Consider the following 13,342-nt stretch of genomic DNA (forward strand, 5'->3'; position numbering starts at 1 on the left):
AAAAAAGAATGAAATCTTGCCATTTGCAGTGATGAGGATGGAGCTAAAGAGTATTGTGCTGATGAAATAAGTCAGTCAAATAAAGAGAAATACCATATGATTTCACTCATATGTGGAATTTAGGAAACAAAACAATCGAGCATAGGGGGAAAAGGAGAGACGCAAACCAGGAAACAGACTCTTAACTACATCGAACAAACTGATGGTTACTAGAGGAGAGGTGTGTGTGGGGATGGGCTGAATAGGCCATGGGGATTAAGGAAGGCACTTGTTGTGATGAGCACCAGGTATTGTGAGGAAGTATTGAATCACTATATTGTATACCTGAAACTAGTATTATAATGTATCTTAACTAACTGGAGTTTAAATAAAAACTTTAAAAAATGTTATACATAATTAAGTATGCAAAATACACATTTGAGCCTAATTCCAAGGTACCAAAATTATGTTACCCTCACTTGTATCTCTGAGCCACCCAAATCATCTCCAAGATGCAATTACCATTACCTCTGGCTTCCAGACCTTCCAGATAAATTTTATTCAACAATATTATTTTTTAAGTGTTGTATTGGGTTATAGAGCAAACATTTACTTTGAAAAACAAGAAATCGGGGCGCCTGGGTGGCTCAGTCGGTTAAGCGTCCAACTTGGGCTCAGGTCATGATCTCGTGGTCCGTGAGTTCGATCCCCGCGTCGGGTTCTGTGCTGACCGCTCAGAGCCTGGAGCCTGTTTCAGATTCTGTGTCTCCCTCTCTCTCTGCCCCTCCCCCGTTCATGCTCTGTCTCTCTGTCTCAAAAATAAATAAACGTTTAAAAAAAATTAAATAAAAAAGAAAAACAAGAAATAAATTTTTAGCATTAGAAAATGTACTTGAAGAGGGCACTTGTGATAAGCACTGGGTGATACATATAAGTAATGAGTAACTAAATTCTACTCCTGAATCCAATATTACACTATATGTTAACTAACCAGAATTTAAATTCAAACATTAAAAAGTAACAAATAAAGTAAAATTTTAAAAATGCACTTGAAAATACCTAAGCAAAGAAAAGTGTGATATTGTTATATCCTAATACTGAAAAAACACTTTGAAGTAACGTGGTATGTCACTGTGTGCAGGTAAGGCTGTTTTTGGATCTGTTCTCTCACTGTAACTGTCCCTGCACCCTATAGTCTAATACCAGACATACTACATGCTTTCTAATCATATGTACTCACTAAATATTTAATTTTGAATGGATGATACTACCTCAATTTTCTCAGGGTGCCCAAAAATTGTGCATGAAGCAACCATTTCTAAGTAGATCCATAAATGGTCAAATAAGAATAATTTATAAACAGATTATCAACCCTTAATTACTCTCATATTATAAACCATAAATGAGGCTTTTAAAGAATTTGAGTGCATTATGAAAATGGCCCTATTCTTTGCAGGGATTCAAGACGGTGGCATAGGAAGACCCCATACTCATCTCCTCCCCTGGGCACACCAAATCTACAGCTAAATATAGAATAATTCTCCCTGGAAAAGACCCGAAAACAGGCTGAATAGTAATTCCACAACAAAAGATAAATGGGCCACATCAAGAAGGGTAGGAGAGGCAGAGACATGGTCTTGTCACAAACCCCACTCCTGGTATGGCAACCCACAGGTGGGAGTGATCTCACAATTACAGAGCATATCCCTACGGAGAAAAGTACTTGAGCCCCAGATCATGCACCCCAACCCCTGGGACCTGCATCAGAGAGACGAGGCCCCAAAAATGTCTGGCTTTGAAAACCAGCATGGCTTATACCCAGAAGACCCAAAGGACTATAGGAAACTAAGACTCCCATCTTAAAAGGGCTCGTGCACAGACTCATTTACCCTGGGAATCAGCACGAAAATGGCAAGTTGAAAAGCACCTTGACCATATGTGAATGAAATGCATGGGCTAATCTTAAAGCATCTGCCAGAAGGGCAAGGGTCTGTTGGAACTCTCTTCAGGAATGGAGGTGATTCCACGGGTTATTTTTGCACTCTCCTACCTTGCTGGCACCACTTTCCCTGAACTGGTGCTCCAATTCCCTCCTTTGATATAAAATTCCAAACTTAGCAGGCATGAATCCTATTGTTCCTCTGCCCTGCCAAAGCCTGTGGAAGGACATGCTCCAGTCTGGTGCTGTCTTGTAGACCCGTGTCTCCAAAGTCAGCAGCTGCATGCAGGACACACAAAAGATGCCCCTCAAACACCTGGCTCTGGGCCAAGGGGAACTTGTGTATCTGGGCCCCACAGGTCTTAAACAATTAGAGAAACAGTTCCTGGCAGGCAACCAACCCCAGGTCACTGAACAGACAGCAAACTAAAACAGATCCCCATCTTCCTGTAACCATTCTTTGAAGACCGGGACACATAACTGACATAATACATAGACACAAACACAGAGTGTCAAGAAAAATGAGGAAAAGAGGTATATTCTTCAGTTGAAAGAACAAGATAAGACCCCAGAACAAAATCTTAATGAAATGGAGATAAGTAATTTACCTGATAGAGTTCAAAGTAATGATCACAAAGATGCTCACCAATCTCAGGAGAGTGGATGAACACAGAAAGAATTTCAACAAACAGATATAAAATATAAAAAAGTACCAAACAGGGGCACCTGGGTGGCTCAGTCAGTTAAGCATCTGACTCTTGATATTGGCTCAGGTCATGATCTCACCATCTGTGGGACTGAGCCCCATGTCCGGGCTCTGCGCTGGCAGCATGGAACCTGGTTGGGATTCACTCTCTCCCTCTCTCTCTGCCCCTGCCCCACTTGCTCTCTCTCTCTCTCTCTCTCTCTCTCACAAAATAAACATTTAAAAATTTTTAAAAAAGAAAATACCGGGGCGCCTGGGTGGCTTGGTCGGTTAAGCGTCCGACTTTGGCTCAGGTCATGATCTCACGGTCAGTGAGTTCGAGCCCCGCGTCGGGCTCTGTGCTGACAGCTCAGAGCCTGGAGCCTGTTTCAGATTCTGTGTCTCCCTCTCTCTCTGCCCCTCCCCCGTTCATGCTCTGTCTCTCTCTGTCTCAAAAATAAATAAACGTTAAAAAAAAATTTAAAAAAAATAAAAAAAGAAAAAAAGAAAAAAGAAAATACCAAACAGAAGTCATAGAGTAGAAAAATACAATAACTGAACTGAAAAATACACTAGAGGGTTTCAACAGCAGAGTAGATGAAATAGAAGAAAATATCAGTCATCTGGAAGGCAGGACATTGGAACTCACCCAAACAAAGCAGCAAAAAGAAAAAAAGAAAAAAAAAACTTTGAAGTGAAGATAGTTTAAGAACCTCTGGGACAACATCAAGTAGATCAACATTTGCATAATATGGGGGATACCAGGAGGAGAGGAGAAAGGGACAGAAAATTTACTTGAAGAAATGATTACTGAAAACTTCCCTAACCTGGGGAATGAAATAGACATTCAGATTTAGAAAGTCCAGAGAGTTAAAAAAAAAAAAAAGATACATCTCGAGACCCACACGAGGACACATTACAGTTAAAATGTCAAAAGTTAGGAGTGCTGGGTGGCTCAGTCAGTTAAGCACCCAACTCTTGATTTTGGCTCAGGTCATGATCTCATGGTTTGTGGGATCGAGCCTTGTGTTGGGCTCTATGCTAACAGAGCAGAGCCTGCTTGGGATTCCCTCTCTCTCTCTTCCTGTGTCCTTTCCCTGGTCTCTCTCTCTCTCTCTCTCTCTCTTTCAAAACAAATAAATAAACTTTTAAAAAATATCAAAGTTAAAGATAGAATCTTAAAGCAGCAAGAGAAAAACAACTTAATATATATAAGGAAACCCTCTTAAGACTATATTCAGACTTTCAGCAGAAACCTTGCAGATCAGAAGGAAATGGCATGATATATTCTAAGTATGGAAAGCAAAAAACTGCCAATCAAGAAGACTCTACCTGGCAAGGTTATCATTCAATTGAAGGAGAGATAGAGGGCTTTCCAGACAAGCAAAAACTAAAGGACCACCATCAAACTGGCCTTACAAGAAACATTAAAGGAACTTCTTTAGGGCACCTGTATGGCTCAGTTAAGTGTCTGACTTTGGCTCAGGTCATGCTCTCACGGTTCATGGGTTCGATCCCCACCTTGGGCTCTGTGCTGACAGCTCAGAGCCTGGAGCCTGCTTCGGATTCTGTGTCTCCCTCTCTCTCTGCTCCTCCCCTGCTCATGCCCTGTATCTCTATGTCTCTCAAAAATGAATAAACATTAAAAAAAATTTAAGGAACTTCTTTAAACTGAAGAGAAAGGGCACTTATTAATAACAAGAAAACATATGAAAGTATAATTTTCATTGGTAAAGGCAAATATATAATAAAGGTAATGGACTAATCATTTACAAAGTTACCATGAAGGTTAAAATATAAAACGAGTAAAAATAATTATAATTACAATAATTAGTTAAAGGATACACAAAATAAAAGGATGTAAAACATGACATCAAAAACAAAACATGGACAGAGGACTAAAAATGTATGGCTTTAGTATGTATTCAAACTTAACTTGCTATCAACTTAAAATAGACTAGTCTGAATATATAGGCTGATATATGTAAGCCTCATGGTAGTCACAAAGCAAAAACTTACAGTAGATATACAAAAGATAATAAGAATGGAATTGGAACATAACACTGAAGAAAGGTATCAAACCATATGGGGGAGAGTACAAAAGAAGAAGAAACGAAAAGGAACTAGAAAAAGCCAGAAAACAATGAACTAAATGACAAAAGTACATACCTACCTATAATTAGTTTAAATATAAGTGGACTAAATTCTCCAGTCAAAATACATAGAGTGTCCATCAATGGATGAAAGGATAGCGACACCTGGGTGCTCAGTCGATTAAGCATCTGACTCTTGATCTTGGCTCAAGTGATGATCTCACAGTTTGTGGGATCTGCGCTGACAACATGGAGCCTGCTTGAGATTCTCTCTCTCCCTCTCTCTCTCTGCCCCTTCCCTGTTCTCTCTCGCTCTCTGTCTCTCCCTCTCTCACAAAAATAAGTACATAAAAACTTTAAAAAATGGATGAAAGGATAAAGATGATGAGGTATATACATACAATGGAATACTACTCAGTTATAAAAAAGAATGAAATCTTGCCATTTGTCACAACACAGATAGACCTTGAGAGTATTACCATAAGTGAACTAAGTCACAGAGAAAGACAAATGCTTTGTGATTTCACTTATATGTGGAATCAAAAACACAAAACAAACAAAACAAAACAAAATTCATAGATGGAGAAAACAGATTGGTGTTATTAGAGGGGACAGGGATGGGAGTGGGAGAAATGGGAACAGGGGGTCAGGAAATACAAATCTCCAGTCAGAAAATAAATAAGTCATGGGAGTAACATAGAGCATGATGACTATAGTCAATAATTACCCTATTGGGCGCCTGGGTGGCTCAGTAGGTTGAGCGTCCGACTTCGGCTCAGGTCATGATCTCACAGCTTGTGGGTTCGAGCCCCGCGTCGGGCTCTGTGCTGACTGCTCAGAGCCTGGAGCCTGTTTCAGATTCTGTGTCTCCCTCTCTCTCTGACCCTCCCCCGTTCATGCTCTGTCTCTGTCTCAAAAATAAATAAACGTTAAAAAAAAATTAAAAAAAAAATAATTACCCTATTGCATATTATGTAATTTTATATGGTAATAGGGAAATGAGACTTATTGTGGTGATTGTTTCAGCGCGTACAAATACCAAATCATTATGTTGTACACCTAAAACTAATATAATGTTATATGTTAATTATAGTTTAATTTAAAAAAAGAAAATGGCGCTATTCTTTAAATTAAATCAAAGGCACATGCACACATAGCTCTAACTCTTTGAATTCTTAGTCCTCACCTCTCCCATCATTCTATGAACATTATGCTTAGTACTGGGCTATGCACCCTAACCACAAACACTCATTAATTCTGAATTTGAATACACCAATGTTGATGGCCTATAATGCAGTCTTAGTCTTGTTTATTTACAATAAATAAATATAGATAACCTCCTAAAATGCTTAGGTCTAGTCTTCAACACGTTAAGTTTAAAATATGCATCTTCCTAAATGTAGTGACACACACATATACACACTTAGGAATAATATAAAAATACATTTATTTTACTGCCTCCTGCCAGATTATACTAAGGCCTCTTGAAATCACTTAAATTCCCTGAATCTGTGAGTATAATAACCACTCCTCCTTGTTCCTTACATAGTTTTTGGAAAGAGCAAATAAACATACTCAAGAGGAAGCTGAAAATATAAACTAGACCACACAAACTGTTACAATTACATGCTATTCATATAATCACAGATAGAACCAGTTTCCACAGTGGAAAGGCTTGAGGAATTGTCCACTCCAACTCCCTCATAAAGACTGGCAAACTGAGCCCCAGCAAGGATAAATGACGTGTGGTAGGTCACAGAGCTAGTTTGTGGCAAAGGCTTGTCCTCCTCTTCCCCACTGTGTTCTTTTCTGGCTCCTCAGCCTCTCCCTAATGCCAGTGCATTGAAGTGGGTACCTGAGTTTGGCCCCAGGGCCTTTGCTCTTCCCATCAACCTAAACAGTGGCCACTCCCATAGCATAAATATCTCTCCAGCCTCATCTCACTGCACTGTGGCAGCACTTGGCATCTTTTCCACATTAAAGCCTCAGAAAGGCTCTTCCTGTCCCCAGGGTGAAATGGAGAGAGGGCTCACTCCACACACCACTTATCAGAAGGTTCCTGATCCCTCACCCTCTGTCTCTGAATTACCCCTATCAGAGTCCTAGCACATCTCTAGGTTCTAAATACAAGACAGAATAGTTTTGGTTTTGTTTTTAATGTTTTTAATGAGTATTTCTTTATTTTGAGAGAGAGGGAGAGAGAGAGAGTAGGGGAGAGGCAGAGAGAGAGGGAGAGAGAGAATTCCAAGCAGGCTCCATGCCACAATGTGGGGCTGGAACCCACAAACCGTGAGATCACAGCCTGAGCTGAAATCAAGAGTTGGATACTTACACAATGGAGCCACCCCGGTGCCCCCAAGGCAGAATTGTTTAACGTACCGTTTCTAGACCCAGCTAAGGCCCAAACAAAGCAGGAGCTCAATAAATAGATACTGTATTGACTTGAATTATGAGAACTACATTATTATTTTCTACATTTTCTTATTGTTTATATATATTGCAATAATAATAATAATAATTGCAATGGAGAGGAAAACATAGTCCTACACTGGAAAAACTATGGCAGGGCGCATCCATGAAGGAAAGACAGATATAGAAGAATCTCCCCACTGTGCTACAGGCTTCACCAAAGATAAAAAGTCTTCTAAGAAGCCCAACTCTCGTTCTCTGAGTGGGAGCTTGGCCCTCCCCCAGGTACATGGCTTCCCCTGGAATACTCACAAGGAGTGCTTTCACTCTCCCCTATTCCATTGAGCTCAGAGGTGGTTTAGTGTACTCTTAGCCACCTTTGACCATTTCTAGACCATTATTTATTTACCCTTAAACATGAACACAAAAACCAAATCCCATGCCACTGTACCCCTTCCTTTACTCAGCTTCTTCCTTCCCTCTGTGTTGCTGTAGGCCTCCACCTTCCGGGCCCTGGAGCCCTCTGGGACATGGGTCATAGTTATTCCTACCTCAGGGAGACTTTGGGCTTTGGGGTCCACCTGAAAGAATCTCCACAATACAGCTTCAAAGTTCCTACACTTCTGCAGTTTCATGTGTCTTCTTTTTCTGCCACATGTCCTATCATTCCCCAGACAAACTGAGTTCTGCCATCATATACTCCAGTGGGCCACTCTTTGATATCGGTTCTTATGATTCCATCTCTCCTTCATCTTTGCCACCACCCACTCCCTTGGGGCTCTGAATGACCCTGTCCTTTGGCCCCGTTTGGTGCCCTTCGTCTCTTGGTCATGCTCCTCAAAGCCCACTTGCTAACCAGCCCAGACTTCAAGGTGTATCACCTCACACTTTCTCTAGCCAGGATCCTCCATGTTGTCACTCCCCATTCTTCCTCCCTCTCAGCCACACAGTCCCAAAATCACTTGCTGTCTTCACTCCTGGTCAAAATCACCCACAAGTGCAGGTTGGCACCACTACAGGTTGATGGTCTCTAGCCCTGGCTGGCTGCATCTTAGCAATTCTTTTACATGGCCCTGTAGAAGCCTCCTATTTTCCCCTCGAAGTGACATGTCACCACTCAGTCCCTTTACCAAGCTTCCTCCCTGCACAAAAGTTATGACCCCTCCTTCCTTCCAGTGTTCCTAGCCAAACACACATCATCAGATCCCTCTTCAAATCCCACTGGCTACTTACAAACATTTTTGTGAAAAACAGAGAAGAAAAGGGTGTAGAGTGTAATGAATAAATGAAAATGTGTATTCACAGTCAATTTTTAAATCAATTTTTAAAGTTTTTGTCACCTGACTGTATAATCTAACACAAAAGCTCAGTGTTTCTACTTTTGGGTTTCCCCATGACCTCTGAACCCTTCTTGGCTTTGTACTTTCTTGGGGCATGTTCCCCTGCTCCCCAGCCCTCTCCTAAATTCACTTGTACATGAACTTGAAGGGAAGCTAAAGAGCAGTTACAATTGATTAATCACAAGTGACTAGTTTTGAAAGGCCCCAGGGCTTGTGGGAGGTGTGGGGAAAAGGGGAGAAGGCAGAGGCCGCGCTGTGGGTGCTCTCTCTTACCGCATGACAAAATTTGCTTCATCTATTTGACGGCCACAGCCACTCTTCTTCAGAATCCCACCATTTCCCACCACCGCGCATTTCTTCAAGGGCAGCTGGAATGGGGTTGCCTAGCAACAGAAAACAAGGCGGGTTTTCACTGCAGAGAACACACAACTGCTCACAAAATCATTGTTTACAGCAGATCCATTGGAGGAATTTGATTGAAGACTGGGCAGAGCAAAAGAGCATGTGGAAAGAAAGATGCCAAGAAGTTTGTAAAGAATCCACTAGCCTGTTCCTTTGAAACTAAAAGAAAGAAAGAAAGAAAGAAAGAAAGAAAGAAAGAAAGAAGAAAAAAGAACTTTGATTCCCTGAAGTGTTTTTAAATATAACATATTTTGTATCAAATTGACCATGTACATCGTGTCTCCTAGGGAAAATAGAAAAATCCAGGTCTATTTTTAATGGCATTAAACTGGGAACAAACTCAAATGAATTCTACCCCCCTATCTGAGTGCAATTTCATTAATTCCTACAATCCTCAATTCCCTCCACAAATGTTGCTCAGTGCTTCTTATGCTAACTGTCCAGGGTAAACACAAAGATACAAAAAATCACAGGCCTCAGACTCACAGCCTGGGATGCAGGGAGACTGTGAACATAAAAAATTATGTAACAGACCCTAATGTAATGCTGAAATTGTTGTAGAAGAAGTATGCTCTAAATGCTATGGAGAATCCCACACAGGAGGAAAAAGGCAAATTTCTGCCAAGCCAACTCAGGGAAGGCTTTCTCACTTGAGATGAATCTTACAGGATGAATAGGATTTTGCCAGGCAGAGAAAGCAGTATAAACAAAGGCACAAAGTATGCTGAAAGCACATGCTGTGTTTATGAGAAAATGTACACTTTGGGTGGGTCTGTCTAGAACCTGGGAGGCACTAAGGGGCAAATGACTGTGCAAACCAGACGGCATGTGACTTTCCTCCTGCAAACATTGAAGTGGAGTGTAAAGAAAATGTTCAGTGTACCTGAGTGTTCCCTGACATGCTATTTATAGTATGAGGGACTTTCAAAACCTAGCAATAGCCCCTGAAAGTGAAATGCGTCATCCAATGTCTTTTAGCTGGGTCAGGAAGAAGCCCCAGGAAAATGATCTCCTGCTTACTAAAACAATGCCTAGTGGTTGGAGTTCTTTGGGGGAAGACCTCACATCTACATAACTGATGCATAAAATAACTATTCTGATATTAAGTAGGCCATTTTGGGTGAATTCAACACAAATAATATGGACTATACCAAAAGAGTAAGTGGAATAAATACATGAATATAAAAGGGCTTCACATAGGCATAAAGTAATTAAGCCAGAAAAATAAAATCCCAGGAGTCTGTGTGAAACTGAGGTAGGCACTTCATGCAGCACAAGAAAAAAATTTACTTCCTCTATTTCTAGTATGTAAAAGGAACAGCCAGAGCTATGAAAATATAGTTCATAAAGATACAGTACTTAAACTGTAAAGTCCAAGTATTTGCCAGCACACAATTAAGAACTCCCTACATGACTGCAACAGAGAACAGTCCACAGAACCCCAGAGCAGGATACAGAGAGGAAGGACAGACAAAGGCCAGAACTCTAACACTTCCAGATTGTTCCAGGATGATATGTGCAGTTTTTCTCAGTCATTCCTGAGGAGCATTTGAAGTCAACATTAGAAATACATTGGTTAGATCTATAATATGTTGGGAGCAGATTTAAGCAATTATGCTCAAATCAGCTATTCATTTATTCCACAAGTCAATAATAAGTGAAGTCAAACGAGTAAAATGAACAGTATGTCAGATGGTGACACGGACTGTGGAGAGAAACAAATCATTGGCATGAGACAATCAAGAAATGCTTTTGAAGAACTGCAATTTAAATAGGGTGGTTGGGGAAGAACTCAAAGGAGACATGTAAGCAAATCCCTGAAGATGAGGTAGTGAGCATTACAGATATATCTGGAGGGAACCGCTGATGTAGACCTTGAGGAAGGAACACTCCTGGGGTACGAAAGGAAGAGCAAAGACCCCATTGTCTGGAGATGAGTAAGCAAGGGACAGAGAAGTGGGAAAGGAAATCAGAGAGTTAACTCATGGGGAGGTTAGGGAATAACTTCTGTAGGGGTTTGAAGGGTATGACAAAGACTTTAGGTTTTATTCTAAGATGAAAATCAAGTCAATGCAGGGCAAGCAAAGAAATGATGTTAGGCCATATTTTGGAACAACCACTCTGCCTCTGCATGAACAGACTATGAGATGTCATGAGCAGAAAGAAAGGGACCAGTCAGGAGTCTCCTGTAACAGTAGACTAAAGATTCTGGTAGCTTGGACTAGGGTGATGGCAGTAGGGATGATGAGAAGTGAGCAGATTCTGAAGATATTTTGGAGGGAGAGCTGACAGAATTTGCTGATGTAACAGAATTAAAGTAAGAGAAAAAGAGGGATCAAGAATGATGCCAAGGGTTTTGGCTAGAACAGCTGTAAAGAAGGACTTGCCATTTGTTGAGGTATAGAAGATTACAAAGGAGCAGGTTTTGAGGAGAATGATCTGGAGTTCAATTTTAAATATGTCAAGTATGAAATCCCCTTTAGGAATTTGTTTTTAATTTGAAAGTGGGGGCAGGAGCACAGAGAGAGAGAATCTTAAGCACACTCCATGGTCACCATAGAGCTGGATGTAGGGCTCGATCCCATGACCCTGGGATTATGACCTGAACCGAGATGGAGAGTCAGATGCTAAACTGACTGAGCCACCCATGCGCCACCCCCTTTAGGCATTTAAATGGCAGTGTCAAGTAGGCAATTGAAATATGAGAGTACAGTCAGGGAACTGGTCTTTCCTGGACAAAGACAGCTGGGAGCGCTCAGCATACAGTATGTAGCTAAAGGTAGGAGACTAGATGGTGAAGAAGTGTAGACAGAAGATAGAAAAGGTCAAAGACCTGAATCCTGGGACATTCCAACAAGAAGTCAGGAGACTGAAGAGAAATCAGTAAAGGAGACTAAGGAGTAGCCAATAAAATGGGAGGGAAAAAAACACAGGAAAAGTGTGGTATCTTGGAAGACAAGTAAAAAAAAGTGTCAAAAAATAAAAGGAAAAAATTGCAGCAAATGCAGTAGATCTGTGATAATAAATAGGTAGATTAACAAAAAAGTAAGATAAAGTAAGATAGACCTTGCAATAGATCTGTGATAATAAATAGGTAGATTAACAAATAGATAAAGTAAGATGACAGCTGAAAGTTGCCCTCTGGATTTAGCAACATGGAGGTCACTTGGTAACCTTAACAAGGATAGATTTGGTTCAGCAGTGTAGATAGAAAGCCTGATCTGAGTTCAGTGGGTTATACGTGTTTATTTGCATATCTATTTGTACATAGTTTATTTGAAAAGTGTGAGCTCATTCATGCTCAGCTAATATTTAGTTTGCCTTGCAAAAACCAGCTTAAACCCCCCTCATTGTTGTTAGAGTTTTTGAACCAGATCAACTGGCAACTCCAGGCTTCCGGTTAAGAATGTGGGCACAGAAGCAGCAGCAATAGTTGCCACAGCATAAAGTTAGGTGCCACCAACCTCCTCACTTCCAGTTTGTGGGATTGTGCGATGGTAGGGCAGGCTGTCCAACCCCTCAGTGTTCCCTCTTCAGAGAAGAGGGATAATATTGCACGGGAGTAGGTGAGATGATGTACATGAAGCATCTCATCAAACTACTGGTTCGGTGACCCACTCATCTTCCTCCCCTTCTTCTTCCATCCCTTTCCTCCTCCCAGCACAGTTCACTGATTTGTTCAAGCCACAGAATACTGAGATTCCATGGGTTTGGGGGAACACAAGAAAATAGTTCTTTACCGGACTCTATCTTAACAATTAGAAAATGTAACTGTTATATTCATGTACTATAAAAAAAATTTTCAAAGCTCTTGAACAGAAGCCCAGGGACGGGGGGGGGGGGCGTTTATTTGTTTCTGTTAATATTTGCTTGCTACTTCTTCATTTGGTCAACTACTAGCCCTCACACCAGCAATTTCATTTCAATAAATATTTCTCAAGTGCCTAAGTGCATACTCTTCTGGGCACTGGTAATACATGAGTGAACAGTAACAGCTCACCAAAACTTTACAGAAAGGAAAAACTTAATTGAGAAAATACTATGGAATTTTTTTTTAACTGAGATAATAATGTCATTATGCTATTTTAGGTACAGAATATCTAAACTTTGGCAATGGTCAGTGCTTACCAGAAGGATATGTGAACACGATGTACTCCTTTTGGAGTACGGTACATAGAAAGAACTTTTGGTCATCCATTTCAAGATGAATATTACTATTTTGGCAAGTATTTTTTTTATTACGGCATTTCCTCCTTTCTTTTCAAACGTTATCTCCTTGCATCCCTGACATAAAATGTCCACTGGATCTGAGAATATAGTATACGGCTCTTCCTGCTAACCTTAAAAAATACTACTCCATTTCCAGCAATATATGAATGGATAAAAAAGTCATGGTGTGTGTGTGTGTGTGTGTGTGTGTGTGTGTGTATATATATATATATATATATGTGTGTGTGTGTGTGTGTATGTGTGTGTGTATATATGTATATGTATG

At 40.6% G+C, this 13,342-nt stretch overlaps 1 protein-coding gene across 1 annotated transcript in view; it reads right to left on the bottom strand.

The window, feature by feature from the left end:
- ST8SIA1 (ST8 alpha-N-acetyl-neuraminide alpha-2,8-sialyltransferase 1) overlaps positions 1–13,342 on the bottom strand; it is a 144,089-nt gene that overhangs the window by 49,918 nt on the left and 80,829 nt on the right. The window contains exon 3 of the mRNA XM_049625180.1: positions 8,719–8,828. Coding sequence (XP_049481137.1) covers positions 8,719–8,828 — 110 coding nt within the window. The remainder of the gene's footprint in view (positions 1–8,718; positions 8,829–13,342) is intronic.

This window comes from Panthera uncia, chromosome B4 (genome assembly GCF_023721935.1).
Source record: "Panthera uncia isolate 11264 chromosome B4, Puncia_PCG_1.0, whole genome shotgun sequence".
NCBI lineage: Eukaryota > Metazoa > Chordata > Mammalia > Carnivora > Felidae > Panthera > Panthera uncia.